The following is a 23,882-nucleotide window of genomic DNA, read 5'->3' as shown; positions in this document are numbered from 1 at the left end:
CCTCTGAGCAAGAAATCTGTTCACTAGCCCAGAGCGGGTAACCATAACAAGAGCGCTAATGCTACCATGAGCTGATTTTCTGTCTTTATCCAGAAGCCAGCCTCCCGCAATCTCTCTGGTCTCTTATTCCACTGCCACACCATAGCATCTGAGAATGTGACAGCCATGATATGTTCTTGAGTGACACCTGTGGCTATTCAATTTGCCTCACAGGTGAGCTGCAGCTTGAATTAATGGAACCCCTTTTTGCTCCCCAGAGACCTAGAAGGAACATGAATGTAGTCAGGAGCACAAAGGACAGATTGGAAGTCTGTAATATCGAAGACTCCTATACTGATTTGCTGCCTCTGGAAAAAAAATCAGTGTAATTATTAACCTGCCTGAGAATAATACACAATTTCATGAGCTACTGCTCACTTCATTGGGCTCATGAAAGCTTATGCTCAAATAAATTTGTTAGTCTCCAAGGTGCCACAAGTACTCCTTTTCTTTTTGCGAATACAGACTAACACGGCTGCTACTCTGAAACCTCTCCAGAACGTAAATCACTCCCAGCTATATTGTATAAATGCTATAGCCAGCCACGAATTACACTCCAGGGCAACACCAGAAAACTCCCAGTCCCAGACTTTCCCCCAGAAATGTGTGTCTTATTACTGCCTGGCACCCTTCTGGACAATACAAGCTCATATAAAGTCCATCATTTCATTAATAGAAAGTGATATGCACAAATCTTGCCATCGCAAATGGAGTTTTCCAAACACTTCAATTCAAGCACACTGGTTTAGATAAAACAAGTTTATTAAGTACAGAAAGATAGATTTTAAGTGATTACAAGTAATGAGGCATAAGAGTCAGAACTGGTTACAAGATTTTAAGTGATTACAAGTAATGAGGCATAAGAGTCAGAACTGGTTACAAGAAAATAAAAGGTAAAACACAACTAACATCTAACTTAACAAGCTAAATTAATTCAAAGCAGAGGTCTCTCTCACCACATGTTTGAGCAGTCTTACGGTCTGGATTTCAGTTGGCCAGGATTCTTTTCCCCTAGCGCCCCTCCCCGGTCCAGTGTTACTTTCCTTGTCTTTCAGGTGTTGTTGATGTCATGGGTAGAGAGAAAGAGAGGAGTATTTTGAGGCATCTGCTCCCCTTTCTTATGGTTCTCTTTTATTTTGAAAATTATCTCCAGCTGAGGTTCAGAAGACAGAAGGTCTGAGGAGATGGAAACCTCCAGCTGTTTATTTGCCAAGATATACATTTCTTACTCACACCCTTTTTCTTACCAAAGAATGGCAGCTTTACCAGGCGATAGACCATGTGATTTTGTTGACACTTGACTGAGGCGTCGATTTGCCTTGTGTCTTTGAGGGACTGGTTTGTGCCTGCTTTTGCAGACTTGGAATATGGCTCAATAAATCTCAGAGTAGAGCCTTATAACTTTACATACAATGTTGTCACACACAGTTTATCAGGACAATAATGATCAGTAAATTATGAATTTTCAAATGATACCTCACAAGCACACTTTGTACAAAATGCATTATAGTTTTGTAAAAAGGTGAATACAGGGATACAGACAGTCACAGTGGGCCTTTCCAAAGATGCTAAGCAACTTTTTTCTCTGATCTGCCCATAATTAAGCATACAAAGTAGGTCTTTATGGTCTCAAGCTACCACAAGGAGGCAGTGATGCAAAACATTGCCTTGAGGGCAATTGTTAGTATTGTGCTCTCAGAGCTAGAGGTCCACAGTGGTCTATTTTGAGAGGGGCAAAGCTCCAAGGATTTGAGAATTTTTTTTTAAAAGGGAATTGGTAGTATGCTGCACTATTCTTATGCAAGACCATTTGTTAAAGTCTACAACATGAGGAAGAGAGGCTCATAATCACCCTATGTAAGAGAAGGCAAAGGGTGGTGGGAAGTGACTCTCTTCTGAAGGGGATAGAGGCATCCATCTGCTGAACTGACATCCCAAAAGGCATGCTGCTTGCATAATCTACAGGTGTCATCAAGCGTTAACATGGAACCTGTGAAAAAACTCAAACTCATACTCCCACCCCCCCACACACACACACTTTCTAACACTCAAGTTGGAACATCACATCATCTTCTTGCCTTTTCTCATTGCCTTATACAATGTTATGTTTAAACTGGGGAAATTGGAAATTACCTCCAGGTCAAACAATTCCTGAAATCTGACTATAAATTGGTTCTCTTTGTCCAGCCTGAATCTCATGGCCCAGAGAATAACAGTGTTATCCTGACACAAGTGATGGAAGGTAAGAAGCAGCTCCTCCAGGAAGGGATGGTAGTACACAACATCAGCAGCCAGGATGTAGTCAAACTGACACAAAGACTTGGGAAAGTTTTTCTCTAAATCAACTCCCCAGGACAGTTCTTTAACCTGGGGCTGATGCTTACACTTCATTTTGGTATTTTTGAGAATATTGTACTGAAGGTTTCCTAGTACTTCAGGCAGGTCCGTGGCAGTTACACGTGCACCTGTGACAAAAAACAAACAACCACCACAGATTAACCCTTGATTATACTTCAAGAATGAAGAAGAAATCTGTACACAAAACCTACTGCACACACAACTGCATTCCCAGGTCTCTCCCATATATAGGTACAATATACATGAAAAAAGCCTCCTGGGCATTTCATTACACTAGACATGTATATTAGGTTTCCACACCAAAAAAATTCATTAAAATATGATCTTGCTCTGCAAAATCAAAAATGATATCCTAGGGATCCACCTTTATGGGGTCTTTATATCAAATCTGCTTGGTATACAAGTCAAAAGATGGGGGGAGGGGTTTCTAACTATCAACCGTACAAAGTCAGCCGGGATCTGAGAATCCCCTGGATTCTTTCCTTCTCATACAGTAATAAAAGATACCGCAGACTAAATTGTGTCCTTGGCTACATTGCAAGTGGTTAGTGATTCCAATTACCGTTAGTAAAGAACGGGCTGTCAGGAAAGAAGATAGAATGGACGATGCCAGGACATTGAGCTCAAAGATACATTTCTGAAAGAACAGGTTACAAATCTGAAAACAGAAGCGACTTGGGATACCAGGAAGGGGTTATTTAATAGTCAGAAGATAAACTGCTCTTGTGAGAGGCTGTGTCTGAATCCAGCCTCTTCTATATGCCTCTGACCTCCTGGTCTGGTAGAACCCTAGTTCTCACAGCAGCCAATTTCTATCCTCTGTTTAATACTGGATGGCAGTCACACCTACTGTCCCCTCCTACAAGGCATTCTAAAGTGAGGACAAGTAATTTTATGGAGGTAAAAGCAGAACTGGCTTCCAAGTTGACTGAAAACCCTAAAGAATTCAGTGTTTCTTCCTCAGTTTTCAACATTTTAGAGGAACTGAACAACTTACTATATGCTCCAATAGTAATCAATAGTCATCTTAATGAAGTTTCCAAACCCAGCAAAGCAACAGCCAACACTTACCAAGTAAAGTGGCTACTATGGAGACCAACCCTGTTCCAGCTCCAATTTCCATTACATTTTTATCAACCAGGCTGTATTTTTCAGCATTTGCTTCCAAAAAGTGACATAGAACAAGAGCCTGCCAGGGAAAAACACAAGAACATAGTGAAAAGGAAAAGGAAAAGGAAAAGGAAAAGACCACTCTGCACACACAAAATACATAGCTATATGAGCACTGACCTTTCTGAATATTAATTACAAGAAAAATAGCTTTTCTTTAAGTCAAGATTTTATGTAATTTATTTCACATCTATCTAAGCTGAATAAGTCCAACTGCACAATAATAAGGCACATTTTATCTCAGCTCTCCTGCAATAAAAGATCACCCTTTATCCATTACCTGATGCAGAGATTATATCTTATGCTCCAACAGAGCCTTCTGCTGCCTAATTTGCAGAACAACATTATTTTTCCAATCAGAGCCATCTGAATAATACCACCTTGCACTTAAATAGCTTCTTCCATTCCAGATTCTCAAAACACTTCACAAACATCATACATTTTTGTCCAACATCTCCCCATCTGTCTGCGTGAGATAAAGAAGTACTGTCATCCCCGTTTTGAGTGGGCATGATCAGCCTGAAGCACAGATTGCTGAAGTGACTTCCCCAACCTCACAGCACAAGCTTGTAGTAGGGCTGGGAACACAACCCATGTCTCCTGACTCCTATGCCTATGCCTCAAATGCAAGGCCATCACTTTGATAGAAACAATGAGAATAACAGGAGCATAGAATGAAGAGGAGATGTTTCGTCAGGATCAGGTGAACCAACCCAGAAATGATTGCTGGCAGACCGAAATATACTTCACCCCCAGCAGAGGGAGGGGAATCAGTGATTCTGAATCTACATGTTTCTGTGAGTTATTTGTTGGACCATAAATATCCTTTAATATAATCGTTTTGGGGTATGATTCCCATGTGTGTCGCTGGGACTTTTCAAAAGACAACATTTCAGTTGTTCTTATTTATATTCTTATTGAAAAGTTTCTCTCAAGATCTACATTAGTGGCTGTTTACTATGTTGATTCCTAGTCTATGGGAGTTGGGGGAGGAGAGAAAGAGATCACATTTGTAGAGTGCCTTGGACATGCATAGATTAACACAAAACTGATTTATATGTATTCCAAAGAAGCTTCCCTCTCTCCAAGCAGGTTGGAGGAAGCCATTACTAATTATTATTTAAGAGCCTACGACATGCTTTGGCACGGTACAAGACATACCCCTAAAGAGAATCCCTCTTCTGAAGGGACCAAGGCTCGCAATCACTTACAGACTGATCAAGTAGCCTCTTAACTTTCTATATCCCTCCTTACTCCCCTAACTTATACCCACAAAATGGCTGCCAGTAAACCTCATAGATCTGGTGCATTCTACATGATATTTCAACTCACTACTGAAGCAGAAAGCACTACTTCCATTCCTCATCAGAAGACAGGTTTGGGCAGAAATTAAAAACTATTTTCAAGTTCAGGTAAAAGTCAGATGACAACTTTGGGTAGAAAATTCCCGGGTCCCCATGAAAAACAGATGTAATGGTTGCCAGCTTTTCTGGTCTCCTTACAAGAGTAATGACTTTTAGGAAGGCCACTTTTTAGTGGTCCAGAATAGAACAAAATAGTTCTTTCCCTTGTTTCATTTGTAACAGGTTCAGAATGAAATGGGGGGACATTGACCCAAAAGTTGCTGAAAGCACAAAAACTGAAAAATTATATATATTTCCCTTTATTTAGTCCTTCAACTGAGGGACGAAGGAGCCCTGTGCATCAGCAAGTTCATGATTAATTCTGTGGATGTGTGGCCAGCTCCCACTTGCACAGTTCTAACATAAAAGATTTGTGGGTTGCAAAGAAGAGGCAGAGAAAATGCAGAACATTTCCCTTGGTTTTACAGGACTAAACAACAAATATGGAAAACAATGTAAAGGGCTAGAGTTTTTAAGGGAATAAAAACCAATAATATTGCATAAATATTGTACCGATGGCCAGACTACTGCCCCATAACATTCAGTGGCTTCTCTAATTTTTATCTCATGGTCAGCAAAGCGAAAACCTTCCCAGGATATGTTAGTTACAACAGCAGGAGAAAAACGCCTTCTCATGATTTCTGCAACGGTCTGTTCATCTTCATTTTTATCTGGAAGTAAAATGATAAAGATCATATAGGTTATACAGTGTTGTAACAAAACTGTGACATAGAAGCAGAATTGACTGATCACAAAGCTACTGGTTTATACAGACAGGCGGCTCTCTAGCTTTCAATCTGGCTTATACCTGATAGTGGAAATGCATTTTACAATAAATTGTTTGGTATGATATGGTCCTACTCTCTATGATAATACTACTACTAACAACTACAACACAGGAGGAGTCTGTTGGAATATAATTAAAAACTATTTATACAGCTCACATAATGCATTTCTTCTCCTTGTTGCCAATGCAGCTGAGTACAGAAAATATAAAGTTAGGAAAAAGTGACAATATCTTGTTATTAATTTAAACAACACAATAGGAAGTATTTTCAATTGCTGCTCTTTACTCTCATGGTTTTGTTTGTGTATTTTTCATTTATTATTTCCTGTGCCCTTTTATGGGTTCTAAGAGTGCTATTTTTTTTGACAATGTACAAAAGGAGTTAAAATACCAACTTGAATCAGTCACTGAACATGTGAAACAGAAACCTTAGCAATACAGCTAGGAAAAGAAAGCACTGCTGCTCCTGGCAGATAAGCATATCCATGCAGCCCACCGTACCTTTGTACATAGATTCTTTCCAGTTGGCTAGATCACCCAAATAATCTTTCTTTTTGCTGTGTGAAGAACGTTTAGGACAGCTAACACTGTTGCAGGTTACACTGTTGCCAATTTTTGTTTAGTAGAACAGAAAATTAATCTCAGTTATGTCATTATCATCACACTCTGCTGCAGTAGCATTATGATGCAATAGCATGTTTTAATTATATATTATATATACACACACACACGCACACACATATACATACACACACATTTTATTTATATACATACTTTCACATGACTTGCATTATAATCACAATATCATGCAAAACTGATGTAAATATAACCACCATAAAAGGCACAGGAGTTAGCAACATTTTCTACACTAAACTATGGATACAGTTTCCGAAATGGGCTCTTATGGTAAATCATCTGGAAGATTGGAGCTTCTTGGTTAATTACTGGAGGGCTAGTTATAGAACAGTGTAACCGATTATTAAACCTTGCACAGGGAGGCAGAGCTCTTTTTTATCATTCTAATGTCAAATTAGGTGACTTTTATTAGCTCAAAACCTGAAGTAAAAAAAGAGATAGAGTTTTCCTCTAAGAAGAAGGAACCAGGGGCACAGACAGAGGAGTCCTGCAGGAAAAAAACATCAAAAAACAGTTGAGTTCAGAAGGAAACGTGTGCTAAAGTTTGTTTGTTTTTTGTTTAAGTTAACGATAAAGGAAATCCCTGGAATGGGGCAAATTAGACCCTATGTTGAGTCTGCATACTTAGTATTCCTACCACTTCTAAACAAATCTGTTTAAAAGTAGGTACACTCTGAACTGTGCAATTTGCACCCACACACTTTAAACAATAATAGTAGATTGTTTAAATCAGGAAGCAGTAGCCTTAAAATTGAGTAGAGTACCATCCCTCAATTATTAGCACACATTAGATATACTGTAAGACAGGGGTGGGCAAACTATGGCCCACGGCCACATCTGGTCCATCAGACCTTTTGATCTGGCCCTCAGTTCCCACCAGGGCCCCAGCCAGACCCCTCACTCTACTGTGCTCCAGTCCTGATCCCCCTCCTGCCCTCCAAACCCCTCAGTCCCAGCCTGGAGCCCCCTGCTGTACCCCATACACCACACCCCCAGCCAGAGCCCTCACTACCCCCCGCACTCCAACCCCCTGCCCCAACTCGCAGCCCCCTCCTGCATCCTTAATGTCTCATTTCTGGCACCACCCAAAAGTCCGCACCCCCAGCTGGAGCCCTCACCCCATTCCGTACCCCTACTCCCAATTTCGTGAGCATTCATGGCCCGCCATACAATTTCCATACCGCAATGTGGCCTTTTGGCCAAAAAGTTCACTCACCTCTGCTATAAGAGATCAGATGAATTCATGCAATTTCTTTCCTCAATAAATTCTTAGCTAAGAAAGAGTCCCCTCATTACCAGATTATTTGCTGCAAGGCCTGATCAAGATGTCTCTGTAATATTGGTGCAGTAATCAAGTGCCCACTCCAGTTTTGCTTGCAATCAATGAATTCTCCCCAATAAGTAGTTGTTAATACTTTGCACTTATAGACTACCTTTATCCAGAAGATCATAAAGTGCTTTATGAACATTAATTAAATTCATATCCTTTTGTGAGTTAGGACACAGACACTTCACCTACTATTGAAAAGCAGCAATTTTTGGGAATGAACGTGGCATCATTCAACAGCATATAAAGTGGAGGAAAAGAATTAATGATAATTAAATTGAAACTGTAGGAGGAATGTTAATAAGCAAAAGTTACATATCCAAGTTGGAATGTGACCAACACAATGGGATTAAATGCCCCGCCTATACAGAATCTGTAATGATCATCAGCAAACAGATAGCAGTTTTGTGTCTCATCCATGGGACACACATACAGCAGCCAAGCATTCTCTGTATACTTTGCTGGTAGACTAGTACAGCACTGATTCAGATGCAAGAGTGCCACCTACTGAGTCTCCAACATCACTTCCTCAGGAAAAAGTCCATAACCAAATGCATCCGATGAAGTGAGCTGTAGCTCATGAAAGCTTATGCTCAAATAAATTTGTTAGTCTCTAAGGTGCCACAAGTACTCCTTTCCTTTTTGCGAATACAGACTAACACGGCTGCTACTGTGAAACCCTTTTAAGTGTTGATCTAACCTAACCTTACTTAACTTTCGATGTCTGATGTGACAGACAGCAATCTTATTTACCCTGAAGTGATATCATCTTGTGCTGTGACCTTAACTCTCTCAGCTGGATAGACCTTTTCCAGCTGACATGAATATAGAAACCCAAGACTTCCAATTTGCAATGTAGGATGTGACCTGACAAGGTTCAGCTCTGCAACAACATATTTAACCTGCTACAGAAGCTACGTACTCTCTCACCCACAGAGTTAATTCAAGCTCTGTACTTCTAAATATCAGGTATCAGTGTGTGCAGCTCTGGAACTGCAAGCAGTTCCTTCAAGCACTACAATCTTAGGTCTTCTTAGGTTTGTAGAGCATGGCATGAATACCTAGACAAACTGGTGACATGGCCATTTTCTCTGGGACAAGTGCTATTTCAAATGAAAATATACAAGTATATAGACACTTGAGGCTCTCAGTAGAACCACAATTTTTAATGGTTATATTTAGAGATGAGCCAATTCAACACACAGACTAAACTTTGAATGTCAGAGCCCATGTTGAGCCCTAAACAATGCCACAAAAGCTCTATGATAGATAAGCTAAAATTTCAAAAGCAACCAGCAAATTTGGGTGCCCAATCTGAGCTATTTAAAATGAGCCTGATGTTCAGAAAGTGCTGAGAATCCATCCTCTGAAAACCAGGCCCCTTCCCTTTCAAGTATCTCAAATTGTCCTAAAAATGGAGGCTCCGAAAGTCACAATTCAGGTGAAGATAATACCTTTATTTAGCTGTATTTAAGTATTACTTCATAATAAACTTGCTCCATTTTATATTCTAAGCATATTAAGGTCTTTTGTGGTTTTCTCGGACTCAATTTGATGGCAATGTTGCCCTTAAACTACTGAAGAATGAATGCTACCATATATGCTATACCAGTGCTGTAGCAACAATTTAAAGAGTTTAGGTGGAGATGGAATTTTCATTCTGAGTTAGCATTTTCTTTTCATAAACTTATTTTGGGGGCTGAAATTTATCATGTTGAGATGCAGCCAAGCAGCAACATGCACATGTGGAAAGTTTCTTATAAATTCCTATGTCTATTTTTGAATTATCACAGTGGGAATGAGTATTTTTCAGCAGTCAAGAAATTTGGGTTTGGATAACTCAAAAGCAGGTTTCCTTAAAAAATTCCAACTTTGCATACAAGTGTGGGGAATGGTTTTTTTGTTTTGGCTTGTCTGAAAAATTTGGGTTTGAAATCACATTTTGGAAGTTTGAAATTAGTGGACTGCATTAGCAAAGTATTGTTTTCTGACAATAGTGCTTTCATCTTAAAGCAATTATGTAATTTACTCTTTATTTTCACTTCAATAGTAACTCTCTCAATTCTAAAAGGTGTGGGGAGGGGGGGGAGCACAAGGGAGCATTTAGTAACACTCAGGGGTAATCCTCAAAAGCTATTATTAATTTTGAATACACATGTCAAGGTTCCTTCCCCACTCTGAACTCTAGGGTACAGATGTGGGGACCTGCATGAAAGACCCCCTAAGCTTATTCTTACCAGCTTAGGTTAAAAGTTCCCCAAGATAGAAACTTTTACTTTTTGTCCTTGAACCTTTATGCTGCCACCACCAAAGTGTCTAACAAAAACAACAGGGGAAGTGCCCACTTGGAAACATCTCCCCACCCCCAAAATATCCCCCAAGCACTACACCCCCTTTAGTGTGGAAGGCTTGATAAAAATCCTCACCAATTTGCATAGGTGAACACAGACCCAAACCCTTGGTTCTTAAGAACAATGAAAAAACAATCAGGTTCTTAAAAGAGAATTTTAATTAAAGAAAAAAGTAAAAGAATCGCCTCTGTAAAATCAGGATGGTAAATACCTTACAGAGTAGTCAGATTCAAAACAGAGAATCTCTCTAGGCAAAACCTTAAATTACAAAAAGACACAAAAACAGGAATATACATTCCATTCAGCACAACTTATTTTATCAGCTATTTAAACAAAACAGAATCTAACGCATATCTAACTAGATTGCTTATTAACTCTTTACATGAGTTCTGACCTGCATTCCTGCTCTGGTCCCGGCAAAAGCATCACACAGACAGAGGAACCTTTGTCCTCCCCCAGCTTTGAAAGCATCTTGTCTCCTCATTGGTCATTTTGGTCAGGTGCCAGCGAGGTTAGCTTAGCTTCTTAACCCTTTACAGGTAAAAGTGTTTTTCCTCTGGCCAGGAGGGATTTAAAGGTAGTTAGCCTTCCCTTTATATTTATGACAACACATTTTTCAGATATTATTTATAGACCAAAGAGATTCAAACTATCAGCAGGTCTCTATTTCCATCCAGATTAGGGCCCAATCTTGAGAGTAGTGGAATCCCATTGAGCTAGTAGCACCTTTCAGGATAAGGGGTGTGATCTTGCAATCCCCTTAGTCTTGTGAAAAGTCCCACTGAAGCCAAGGACCACCAAAGACCCAGAGTCCCACAGTCTTTGTGCCCGTTTCACTTTATCTGCTTGTCTTTACCTAGTTCTATGGGTCTAAGGGAGGGAATCCTCAGTTATTCATACCCTTGTCACCTCTCAGCTGGACTGCAGCAATGCAATACACCTAGGCATGAAGCCTTCAGTACTTAGGAAACTCCAACTGATCCAGAATGCCACAGCTCATCTCTTTAGAAACATGGGCTACCATGAACTCTTCAAACCTGTCCTCTGCTCTTTACACTGACTTCCAGTAGAACACTGGATCAAGTTCAAGTGCTCAGTCCCTATCTTCAAGGTGCTGCACAGCCTGGGTCCAAGGTATCTAAATGCCTAACACTCCAAGATGAGGACCATAGCCTACAACTTCACCCCTCAGGTACAACAGAACTCTCTACCATAAATGGAAAGTTCATCCAGGCTGGAGTCAGAACTTCAGGAAGGACTGGTCCAAGCCTGTGGAACGTATTCCCCCAGGACCATCAAAAACCTCATCACTTGCTCTAAATGCAAGGCACATTTCTTTGACCTACCTTCTCTAACGTGTGTGTTTGTGTGTGTGTGTGTGTGTGTGTGTGTATACACAAAAAAAAACAGTAAGTGTTCATGTAATTAAAGACTATCATAATGCATGTGCACAAGGGGCCCAAATCAGGGTTGCACAGGCAACCTTAATTGTGGCATTTCATGACTTTTGCATACTTGACTTGAAACCTTAACAATGTTTTTAACGTATTTTTGTGTGTAATTGCCCAGGTTTTTAAAAAAGCAAAAAACAAACAAACACACAAAATATCACACCACATCATATTGACACCCAAATAGATCATTGGCAACGTTGGAACCTTTATATCCAACTTCATAGCCTCTGCCACTTGAGCTAACAGAAGTAACTGATATCAGTAGCAAGTTGTTATCCCCCATGTGGACCAGCACTAGAAGGGGGATAAGGGAGCAGCAGGGGAATGGTTAGACTCTGGGATTTTTGGTTCCATTCCAGGCTTGAGGGGGAGTGTACTTTAGGGCCAGAGTCTTTTGCCCATTTCCCTCAAGCTTGACCCCTTCTGTCTCTGTACACCAGTCCTCTCTCTACTTCAACACTGGCTCCTTATCCCATCCAATTCGCCTCACCTAGTCCGTCTCAGACTACCCTCCTCAGGTTTCTGATCCCAGTCCCAGTAATTCTTAGTCTCACCCTTCCAGACTCCCCATCCGCCAGCCCCACCTATAATTTTAAAAAATTCCAAAACAAACACTCCACTGCAAATACCCCAGGAAGAAGATGAGAGAAATAATGTGACAGATGATAGTTACACTGCTTAATGCACTTCTGGAAGGTGCTCAGATGATATTACTGGGATGAATGTAATATAAGAACCTAGATAGAACAGAACATTAACCATGGTCTTGACAGATTTGAAAGAGCCCTCAGGAAGAGCCTTGCAGACTACTTAAATATAGCAATTGTTAGACAATATAGCAATGATTATCAGAGTATGTAGAACACTAAATCCTTCCATTCCACTTAACACATGTTAAGAGTAGTGTGCTACTTTCCAAGAATATGGAACAAAATATTTTTCCAGAGAATAAATTTACCTAGAGACTATTTGACTAACGTTCTTTGGCTTTATCCTTTATAGGGCTTGCAGGTAAACCAGTATTATTGCTATTAATACCTGCAAAGGGGAAGAGGGAGGGCGTGTCTGGAAACATACAATCAAATGCATCTGTTAATTTTGAAGACAAGACACTGAAATATAGTAATTGCACTGCATTTATTTCTAGGTGTGTGACTTCTTTATTTGCCATGAAAATCAATTTGAGACCCTATGTCAATGTAATATAATGCTTGAAACTTTATACACACGGATGTAGAAATTTAAAGGCATGACTCCCATAGCAGCTATAAAACCCTTGCACAGATGGCATCTAGTGAGCTAGACTGACCCTAGCCATGATCTGGTGCCCAAAGTAGGGGAGTAATCCTCTCTCCTTGTATCCTGAAATCAGACAGAATTTCGATCCCTCCTGCCCTGCTGCTGATGGACCAGGAGCTAGCACCCCCAGCAGCATAAGAAAGAACTCACTAATCTGGTCCCCACCAATTTTCCCCAACTGGTAGTTAATTATACTTTGCATTTTCAAAGCACATTTTAAGCAAAGGTTCTCCAGGTGTTTTAACTGATTTATATCTGATATAAAACTACTCACACCACCTTAATGCAATTGAAACGAAGCCATCCCTGGGAAGGAACAAATGACAACAGCATAAGAAGAGGAGTGAACACCTCCAAAGCCGATGGACACTCCGAAGGAAGTGTAGGTAGGTAAAACAGAACCCAGTGTTGGAATTCAGAAGGAGCCACAGCCCTGCCCCTCCCTGTGCATTTGTCAGAGGAGTTGAGCCAGCCACAGGAGGAGCACACACCTTTCAAAAGGATGCAACGATCCATATCCTACTTCTGTGGGCTTCCTGAGGCATATCAGTCATGTTGCCTCCAGGAGCTGGTCTGGCACAGACCTGCAGCCTTTGCACAATACAGTCCATACATAGCAAGTTAAGTTATTAACAGGTAAATTATAGAGAAGTATTTTTTTTATTAAACACAGAAGGACTGAGACAGATGTTGGAGGATATCAGAACTTTGCAATGTTATGCTTTTGTATATGCGAAAACCAGCACCCCAATGCTGCATTCCTCCTTCCCCCCCACTTCATATAAATGAACATCCAAATTTAGAAAAGAACAAAAATCTTAATCATTTCATGAGTCAACTCTGTAACAAAAAACAGTATATTTTACTCAAGTGAATGAATGTACTTTGATGCAATCAGTACTGATTACATCTGAAGAAATTTTTTAGGAAATGAGTGACACCTGCTTACTTTTCTGAATTAATTGCTATTACACTGACAGCATTATTACTCTGCACAGCACTTACTCTCTTTTCTTTTATTACACTGAACTTTTTGTAAGTTGTCGCCCCCAATGTATTATTATTTGTATCACAAACATCTATGGAGCCCAGCCAAGATTGAGATGCCACTGTGTTAGGCACTGTACAAACAGAGCAAGAGACAGTCCCTGCCCCCAAAGAGCTTACAATATAAACTGACACAGATTCAGGGTTGGGAGGAAGGGGTATAACATATATGGGCTTCTCTTTCCTGCAGAGTTAACTTGAGTCTTGCTACTAACTTGAGTCTCATCCACACTTTACTGGAGCATGGTGGTCCTTTTAACTTCAATTGGCTAGCCAGACAGGGACATAGGCTACAACATGAGTTAGTACAACTCATCGGCTTCTAGTGCAGGGATCAGCAACCTTTGGCATGCAGCCCATCAGGGAAATCCGCTGGCAGGCCAGGACGGTTAGTTTGCCTGCAGCGTGTGCAGGTTCAGCTGATCGCAGCTCCCACTGGCCGTGGTTCATCGTTCCAGGCCAATGGGGGCTATGGGAAGCAGCGGGGGCAGAGGGATGTGCTGGACGCCACTTCCTGCAGGTAAACAAACCATCCTGGCCTGCCAGTGGATTTCCCTGATGGGCCATGTGACAAAGGTTGCTGATCCCTGTTCTAATGCAACGACTCTGCATAGCTCAAGTGGTATGTCATAGTGTGACCAATCATTTGAGGTAGGCTAACCCAAAAGGAATTAAATCAATTGTAGATGACTTGAGTCAAGACTGCAACAAAGACAAGCCCTAAGTAGAGCGAACAATGCAATAATTTGCAAATATTTTTGTACCATAATTTAACTTTGTTTTTTAATATTTTGGAGTCGGATTTTGTTTGGAGACTATTAGCTGAAAAGAGAAATAATGAAGTAGAGGGGATACCAAGGGAATGGAGCAGGAAAAGAAGAAGGGAGGGCAGACAGAATGAGGCTGTAGTAAAGAGATTATTGGAGGCAGGACTGATAGCACTCTAGTATTAAGCTTGCTTGACACTTCCCATTACAAGATCCTATTTTAAGTTGCTTATAGCTTTGCCAAACTTTACATGTTTGGGCTGAAGTTTTCCATGCTGGATGCCTGCCACAGGCTCGCTTTTTTGGAAAATTTCAGCCAACACAGTTCAGCCATTTCTGAGAACACACCTAGGGAAAAAAAATATTTTTCAATATTAAAAACATCTGGCAACCTTTTCTTTGGAAAGCTTTACAGCCTCCGGGTTTGAAGCAGAGAGTTGACATTTGGCAGGGGAGTGAACTTCATGATGTATTTGTTACCACTCCTGTAAAAATCCACCCAAATTTGGCAATGTTCTAAGCCTTTGAAAAACTGCAGTTTATATATGTTCAGTAGACACTCGCTACAGCTCCAAAGCTGAGGTTTCTGCAGATTTTGTCCTCACTGAGCATGCTCAAGCCTCTCACGACTCCTAGTGCATGCACTATTCCCACAGAGTGACTGAACATACTCCAGCTCAGGGCTACAAGGGCAAAACCCAACATTCCTTGTAATGGCAGCAACCGGCTGCTCCAGGTTGGGGAACAGAGCAGGGTGCCTATCTTCCCTGCGCTCTCATTGACCCCCTTGCTGGAACCCATTCAGTATGGAGGAGGAAGCCATCTCATTCAAAAGCAGAGGAGACAAAAGATGGACTGAATGCACTGTGGGGAAGAGATGAGGGAAACAGATCGACACAAGGAACATGGGGGCAGAGACTTTTACTTGTGGCTGGTAAGGGGCAGAGACTGCATCTGGGTGGGCAAGGAGACTAGGTCCAGGACCCAGGAAGGGAAATGGAGAGAGACATGGAAGCAATAGGTGGGGGAGAACCTGAGACTGAATGAGGAATGGGGGAAAGAGTAATTGGGGCTGGTAGGGCAAGGAGACTGGGAACCAGTAGGGCAATGGATCTGACAAGGAGTCAGAATATGGGGGAGAATTAGAACTGGCTGGACAAACGGACTGGAACAAGGATTCAGGGAGACGAGGACTGAGGAGAATGTGGATTTTTTTGTAATTTTATTAGTGTGTGTGACTGAGTTTACCCATTTACATTGTATTGCTACCCACTTGGTGTGAAGAGGTTAATTTCTCCCCGTGGAATATGGGAATGATAGTCAGATGTTATGTTGGCAGCAGGTCTGTCTGGGTTGAAGCCAAATGTGCCATCAAGAACTGAATGAAATTAAACACACATATGAATGGAATACCCTGAAGAGAAAAAGAAAGATCCAATGGTCAAACACTGACCAGACATTAACTTTTAATACCTGGCAGCCAAGGAAGAAGAAGGTATGGAACACAGTGGGGCTGCAACTGGGGGCAAAAGAGACACAGGAGATGTCAGGTGACTGCGTTAAGAAGAACTCCGCTCAGAGAGACCAGGGAGATACACAGGGTCAGAGTCTAGAGGAGAAGGAGACTGAGATGGACTACAGGAGACCATGGAAATGTAGACCAGTTGCTCCTGCCACTATAAACAAAGACTGAAGCTTGACTTTTCCATGCTAATCTAAGACTGTATGCCAGCAGACTAATAAATGCTGGCTTGTTTTGAAAATGCTGCCCTTCGTTGCTGCAAATACTTACTGGTTACATTGCTCCCTAAATGAGTACAGCTTTTACCTGGACTTGCTGTAGAGACACATGGCAAGTATACAGATACCATACTCCACAGGTTCAGTCTCAGAGTTGTGAGACTGCATGGTTTGCCCTTGTAAAAAGTTGTACCTGAGGCCTAGAAAATAATAGAAGTACACCCATAGAGACTGTATAAAGGCTGGGGCACTAACCACCCTGTACATCTATGACAAAAGACATGGCTTAGATGAGGAGCTTGGAGAAACAGACTAGGACTGAGAGCCAGTGGGGACAGGGAAAATGGAGTGTCTGGATTGACTGAAGACTGAACAGAGAGAGACAGACAGACAGACTGGGGACTTGGGCAAGGAACTGGGACTGGCTGGGAAAGGAGACTAGGTCTGGGAGCCAACAGGGAATGGAGACAGAGTCAGTGGATGGAGGGAACAGAGATCAGATGAGGAGCCAGGAGGCGACGGCGTGGCAATGCAAGAAGACTAGGACTTAGTGGCAAGACGACTGAGATTGATATCAGAAACTTGAGTGAAGACTGGGACTGGCTACATGAAGAGAATGGGACTGTGATAACGAGTTAGTGCTGAGGTAAAAAAACTGGACTGGGACAGGGTTGGGGCTGAAAGGGTCATAGTTGGGGGCAACAGGTAGAGCGTGGCCAGTAGAGCACACTCCCCTTCAGAGCCTGGAATAGAACCCGAGATTCCTGAGTTTTACCATCCCTCTTCTGTCAGCAAATATCAATGGCAGATGCCTGTGCAGTGAATCTAAAGGATCCAAACCAGATGGTGACCTGTGTGAGCATAAATATGATGCCACATGATAGAAGTTCTTTTTTCAGTTGGCTTGTTTAAAAAAAAAATATCTAGGAAATTACACACACAAAGTGATTTTAAAGGATCATTAAGGTTGCAAGGTCAAGCACTCAAATATTAGAAAACCCCAATATTAAGGTTGCCTGTATAACCTTAATTCATTGTATGCATTACAATAGTCTTTTTAATTACATGCTATTTTTTCCACTCTGCTCTACAGGTGGAGAAGGGCTAGCTTGTGATGTGAAAGACGATGTTGACTGTATGACCCATGCTTCACTTGTGGCAGAAGTTGGAAGGTGTGTAGTGTATGAGGCAGGGAATTACAGGAAGAGAGGGAATGGTCTCATGGTTAAGGCAATTGAATGCCACCCTGGAGAACTGGATTCTCTCTCTGCCTCTGCCACAGAGTTCCAATGTCATGCTGGGCAAGTCATTTAAATCAAATTTTTCATGGATGGTTACTAACTGTTGTTAGTATATAGGACTGTTTGTTAGCCTGGGATAGAATTTGGGGTTTGACTTTTGATACTCTGATATTCTTACTAATGCGTGAGAACAAAGAACAAAGACACTGTGTTACATTTGCCCACAAGCAGATGGGGTGAAAAGAGAAGAGATGGAGTCAAAAGTGTTACAGGGTATGGTGGAAGTGTAATATATGAGCATATACTGGAAGGCTGCCTGGCTCCTCTCTCAAGTGAGGATCAGGCAACCAGTTAGGAGTGGAGGTATAAGACCCACTAAAAGCCAAAGAAAGGCCTGGTCATGTCCAGGGCACAACCTCACTCCTTACCCCTCTCATGGGATACAAAAAGAGGTGGGAAGAAGACCCCAGACGCACATTCCTTCTAAATGGAACATGACCATAAGTTGTAAGGGGTGGGACTAGGTATATTTGGGCCTGCTAAGGAGGAGGAGGTAGGAATGGGGAACAGTGACACAGGCAAAAGCTCTGCAGCGTCACTGCTGGGAAGGGAGACATGGGGTAAAGACTCTGCAACGTCAGAGCTGGGAACAGAACACCTAGGAAACAGACTCTGCCGGCATGTAGAGCTATGGATATGCTTGCTTGGAACTAACCCCAACAAACATTGCATTGCCGGAACTTCAGACTTCTTGTCTTGTGTGTGACAAGAACCGGGGAGGGGGTGAAGAGAAAACCCTCTAACTATTGTGTGTTCCTCTTTTTCTGGTTACCTAACTTGAGGTACCCTGGGGTCTGATTTACAGAAGTGCTGAAAACTCACAGCGGCAACAAATGTCTGTAGGCACTGAGCTTTATATGTTCAAAGTGCTATCTAATGATAGGACCTGATTTTTCACACTACTTAAGTATCTCAGATTGCGCACCCAAAACTAGTGGATACTTTTGACCTCAAATCTCTCTGTGCCTCAATTTCTCTTGAGTAAAATTGGAATAATATCACTCCCTGATCTCACGGGGCAGTGTGGAGGTGTGTATCGTGAAAATAAATTTGTTAGTGTTTATGAAGCATGCAGATACTGTAGTGATTAATACAACTGAAAAGACACATGAGGACATTAATAATTGTTTTTAAAGCAGGGTTTGAATTTTGTGCAATAAAAAAAAAGGCATGAGACCACACACTGAACAGTGAGGAGAAAGCAAATACTGAATAACTGCTCATTAAAGTGCACACCGTCCATTCACCATGACTAACTTTCAGTCTTAGCTACAAATTAACATTTTGGAAACTTCCTTCATAGCCAGCATGCAAAAGTTTTGATCTGTTTAAACCTAAAATCTGAGATTAAATTTGATGTTTAAGGATCTTTTAAAAAACAAAAACCACACCACAGGATCTGCAGCCACAAGCTTTGTGGGAGCAAAGCCTGATCCTGCTACTAGTTTTATGTGAAGATCTCTCAGGATTAAGTTGGAGGCAGTCCAGACGGAAATTGAGCTTGTAAGTAATTCATTCTGGCTTATTGACATCCCACATAGAAACTCGACATTAATATCCTGATCTATGGCAACAACTTCATTCACTGGAACCAGCCAGAGGCACTGCTCTAAACTCTGGTAGGAAGCTGCCAGGGTTTGTGAGAGCTGGCATGGCATAACATTACAAATTTCCACTACAACACTGCAATAACACTATTGCATCTTTATGTAAATATTAACACAGTTTGTTAAGGGAAATGAATATGAAAATACCTCATGGATAAAACACTTTTCCCTCCTACTTAATAAGCATAACAGAAAAATGAAGCAGATAAGAAAAATAAATTACCTTCCTTGTATTCTGGTTTCCTTGTTAATTCAGCCGATATCAGATTATTACATTGTGATGGTATGTCCATTTCATGTGATACAGTACTGGACAGAAAATATACTTATTAAAATATCAAATGGAATGTTATTTATTTAAATATATACATTATGTGTGAGAGAAAGAATTTTGTGCGTAAAAAGGTGCTGGAAACCAAAATTCTGCTTAGGAAAAATGGCTGAGGCAAACAATGAGGAATACACAGTTAAGATTTGCAGGGAAAATATAAAGGTGGTTTTAAAAAATGAGTGGCTATTATCCTTTTTAGGTAAGATGGAGTTTTAAAAATATTATCAGGCAGGCAGTACTAGACAAAGCAGGGACCAGTAATGAAATGACACAAACGACTGTGGTGATTCAATTAATGACGCAAATGAATCACAATCTGAACTTGTTTCAAATGTTTTAAATAAAATAAAAACTAGGGATGAACAATTAGAAAGAAAGGAAGCTCTTGTAAAAATTATTATTAAACAAATAAAGGAATTCTTGGAAAACCTGGATATATACAAACTTGCTTACCTACATGACATGGCTACCTAGGCAATTAAGAAAATTAGCTAATGAATTTATTGAACTATGGAAATTATTTTTGAAAAAATCATAAAGAACTGGGAAGATACTGGCAGGATGTACACAAGCAAATATTGTACTGATTTTCAAAAAAGTAAAGACAAGAGTGATCCTGGCAACTACAATCCTATAAATAACTTCCATCATTAGTAAAATAATGGAATGTCAAGGAAAAAAAAAATCACTAAATATCTAAAGGAGCATGGAATCATGGATCAAAGAATAAATCTTAAAGCAAATCTGATTTTTTTTATTCTCAAAGAAAAAATAGATTAAGGAAATGCAGTTGACAGAAATTTGGGATTTTACTGAAGGATTTAATACTATTTTATTAAATCTTACTTGAAAATTAATTCAAATTGTCTTGAATAGGAATACGGCTGAAAGACCACAAAAAGTTCATGAGAAATGTATGGCGGAGGAGAAAACTGTCCAGCATAGCATCAGAGATTGCCATAAGATCTGGCCTTGCTTCACTTCGTTAATTATCTGGAAGGAGGTGTAAAAAGCCTATTAATTAAATTAATACATGATAAGCAGGAAGCAGGAGTTGCAAATGCCATTCGGAACAGAGAAATAATACAAAGAGATCTAGAAAGATTAGAAACATAGGAGGAAAACTACAAAATGAGATTCAACTTACAAAAATTCAAGAAAACACTTAACTGAAAAAATGCCACACACATACACACACACACACAGAAAGAACTCAAAACACATATACTCAATGGAAAGTTGTAATGCCCGAAGAGTTTGGAGTGATAGGGGAAAAAAAAATTACACAAAAGTTTGCAATAAAGGCAATGCAATTTTGGACTGCATATACAGAAGCATCCATGCAAGGAATGAGGTTAATAGTTCCTCTGTGCATGGATTTAGTTCAACTGATCTGAGTATTTGTTCAGTCCTTGAAACTTCATTATCAGATGAATATGGATAAATTAGGAGTTCAGAGAAGAGTAATACAAAAATGATCCAGGGTAGCAAGATTTATGAATAATAGATTAGGAGAACTACAAATGGCTGGAGTGGCTAAGGAATGGTTGTGGGCAGCATATGATAATACTTTATAAATATTTTAATACCAAAGAGGGAGAGGATTGAGAGGATCTATAAACAGCAATAAAGGAATAAAGTTATGAAAGTGAAAATATAGGCTGAATATGAGGGACAACTTCCAGACAGTAAAAATCTATTGGACTGTAGAAGAATTTCCTCTGGGGAAATGTGAATACCCTTTTGCTTGGGATATTTAAAATTAGACTAGAAAATGTAAAGTAAAAAAACATTCCTGCATTGTTAGGGAGCTGGTGGTGTGTTCAGTCTTCAAATTCTATGATTTTATCCACACAACAGGTACAGATTTGCCCTACCACCATAGTGCTCTATCATTGTTAACCCATACAGGGACAACATAAAATCATCAATTAGCTAATGGACAGGTTAGTAAATGTTATACTGATCAGTTTGTCCTCTACTTCCACAGTGTAGAATGCATACGTTTTCTTCAGATTGTCAGAGAAATGAATATTGTTAAACAGACTTTTAGCACTCCACATGACAGACAATATTGTTTCACTACACAACCGTTCTAAACTGCAAAAACATTTCGCTTCATAGCATCCACACGTATTTTCTTCTGAAGGTCATCTCCGTAATACAATATTATGTGTACTGAACTAGACAACATCCTGCTAGACTTTGAATGTTAATTCATAGCATGTTTAATAGATTTTATACTCTATTACTATGATTAACTAAAAGCACTTCAGCACTAAACAGTTCAATGACTAATCTGCACTAGTTAATATAAGCAGTGAAAGTAATTCAGATTAATTAGAATATATTCTGAAAATTGAGGCAGTAAGAATTTCTATGGTATCCAGCGTCTAAAAGCTGTGTTTTATTGTATCTATCAACATACCTGAATCTTTCTCTTGGCCTTCCAATAAAGATAGAGATATAAAAAGATTTATTCACTGGATTTCCCCTGCAATTAGCTCAAATAGTCCCAGATAGAAATGCACTAAAGTGTGTCTTACATACTGCCAACAAACCCCCACCAGAAGATATTAATAAATCCTGACAGCTGCAGCTTGAACAGGAAGTGGTCACATAGTGCTGTGCTTCCCAGAGAACTTGGTACTCTTACATAAGGGAGGAGGAGGAGGAGATTTCATAACAGCAAGAGGCCTATACCCAATAGAGAGTAATCTGGACAAATTCACAAAAATAGGATAGCATTTACTAAGGCTGTCACTATCTAGGTCATTAAAAAAAGAATTTAAAAGGGGGGAAAAAAATCATTCAAAAGCCAAGTATTCTTCCAAACATTCAGGGTCACATTTAAAGCAGAGGTCTGTTTATGAAATGCATGTACAACTGCATGTCTAAATTTGAGTGCACAATTACAACTGACTATAAAAACTGAACGCCTGAGAGATTTGTACACTCACCTGTTCAATTTGCAAGAAGCAAATGTAGGCACATAATTGTACATCTTTGTATATAAATTTCAAATACAGAAGATACGGCATTAAGTGCCTCTATAAGAATCAGAATCTTTTTCATCGTCATCTTCCCCTCCCATCTCTTCCAAAAGGCACAATTATATTAGTGGAGCCACATATGCATGTCTCTGAAAGTTATCTTATTCAGATTGTAAACGCCTCAGGGCAGAGACTGTCTCTTACTCTATTGTTGTATAGCATCTAGCCACAATGGGTCCCCAATAATTTGCTTATAGGTGCTACTATTAAAAAATAATCATAAAATGAAATCTCATTAGAACTTAAATGAAGAACAGCAGGATTCTACCATGCTCATCAACAGTAAATACTAGAGAGAGCACATTTTATATTTGGGAGCCACTGTCAAACACAGCCCACTTAGTCTCAAATGTGAGGCAAGATGACCACTAGAGCAGTGGTTCTCAAACTTTTTTTTTTTTCACGGACCACTTGAAAATTACTGAGGGTTTCAGCGGACCACTTAATGCTCTTTCCAAATGTTGTTTGTACCATTAGCTAACTATTGTAAAGTGCTTTGGATAAAAGCACTATATAAAAAACAATTTTTTTTCTCCTACAAATAAAAGCACACAACTCATGCTTTAATATCAGTAGTCTTACCTTTCTAATGCGATGGATATGCCCTCTCCCCCCCCGCACTGTGGCAGCCCCCCGAGCTAGAGCTGGGAAGGAGGGGTTTCTCTCCTTCTCTCCCCTGCCACAGCAGCCACAGAGCTGAAGCTGGGAAAGAGGGCCATCTCTCCCCGACAGCCACAGCCCTGGAGCTGGGGAAAGTCACCTCTTTCTCTGGCCACCACAGCCTGCCCAAAATTGGGAACCCCAAAATTCCCACCACTCCCTCTTCTCACTCCACTGCCCCCTCCCACCTACTCCCTATTTCCCCCCAGAGCCACCATCTCATGTTATATGTGCGTCTTCTCCAGGGTCCAGGCACCTAATTACTGGAGCCATGGCTGTGTGGCTCAACTAATTAGGTGGGTGGCCCTTTATTCTCTCGTGTGCAGACGCCCAGGCACGCACCTTAGAGGGAACTATCGATGGACCACCTGAATAGAGCTTACAGACTACTGGTGATCCATGGATCAGTTTGAGAACCGCTGCACTAGAGAAAGATCTGCAGCCACCTCTTTCATCTAAATCCACTCCTGTGGATATATGCTTGGGGCATCAGAAGACCTCACTTTCTACAAAAGGTACTACTCAGAGGGGATGGCTTACTGCTGTAAGACT

The 23,882-nt window shown here is 40.5% G+C and overlaps 1 protein-coding gene across 2 annotated transcripts; it reads right to left on the bottom strand.

The window, feature by feature from the left end:
- Positions 1-787: 787 nt before the first annotated feature.
- Positions 788-23,143, bottom strand: LOC119853143 (protein-lysine methyltransferase METTL21E-like). 2 transcript variants are annotated; one of them, XM_038395757.2, is made up of 5 exons: positions 22,046-23,143; positions 19,510-19,595; positions 5,484-5,641; positions 3,469-3,586; positions 788-2,504 (listed from the first exon to the last, which is right to left on the bottom strand). In XM_038395757.2, the coding sequence occupies exons 2-5, from the start codon at positions 19,577-19,579 to the stop codon at positions 2,101-2,103; spliced, it is 750 nt and encodes a 249-aa protein (XP_038251685.1). In that variant the 5' UTR covers positions 19,580-19,595; positions 22,046-23,143; the 3' UTR covers positions 788-2,100. The 2 variants fall into 2 exon arrangements, with proteins under 2 accessions (XP_038251685.1, XP_043360673.1); XM_043504738.1 differs by having other exon boundaries at positions 887-2,504; positions 19,510-23,143.
- Positions 23,144-23,882: the final 739 nt, after the last annotated feature.

Source organism: Dermochelys coriacea, chromosome 1 (assembly GCF_009764565.3).
Source record: "Dermochelys coriacea isolate rDerCor1 chromosome 1, rDerCor1.pri.v4, whole genome shotgun sequence".
Classification (NCBI taxonomy): Eukaryota; Metazoa; Chordata; order Testudines; family Dermochelyidae; genus Dermochelys; species Dermochelys coriacea.
The sequence above is the reverse complement of the archived record's forward strand: the minus strand, read 5'-3'. Positions and strand labels throughout refer to the sequence as shown.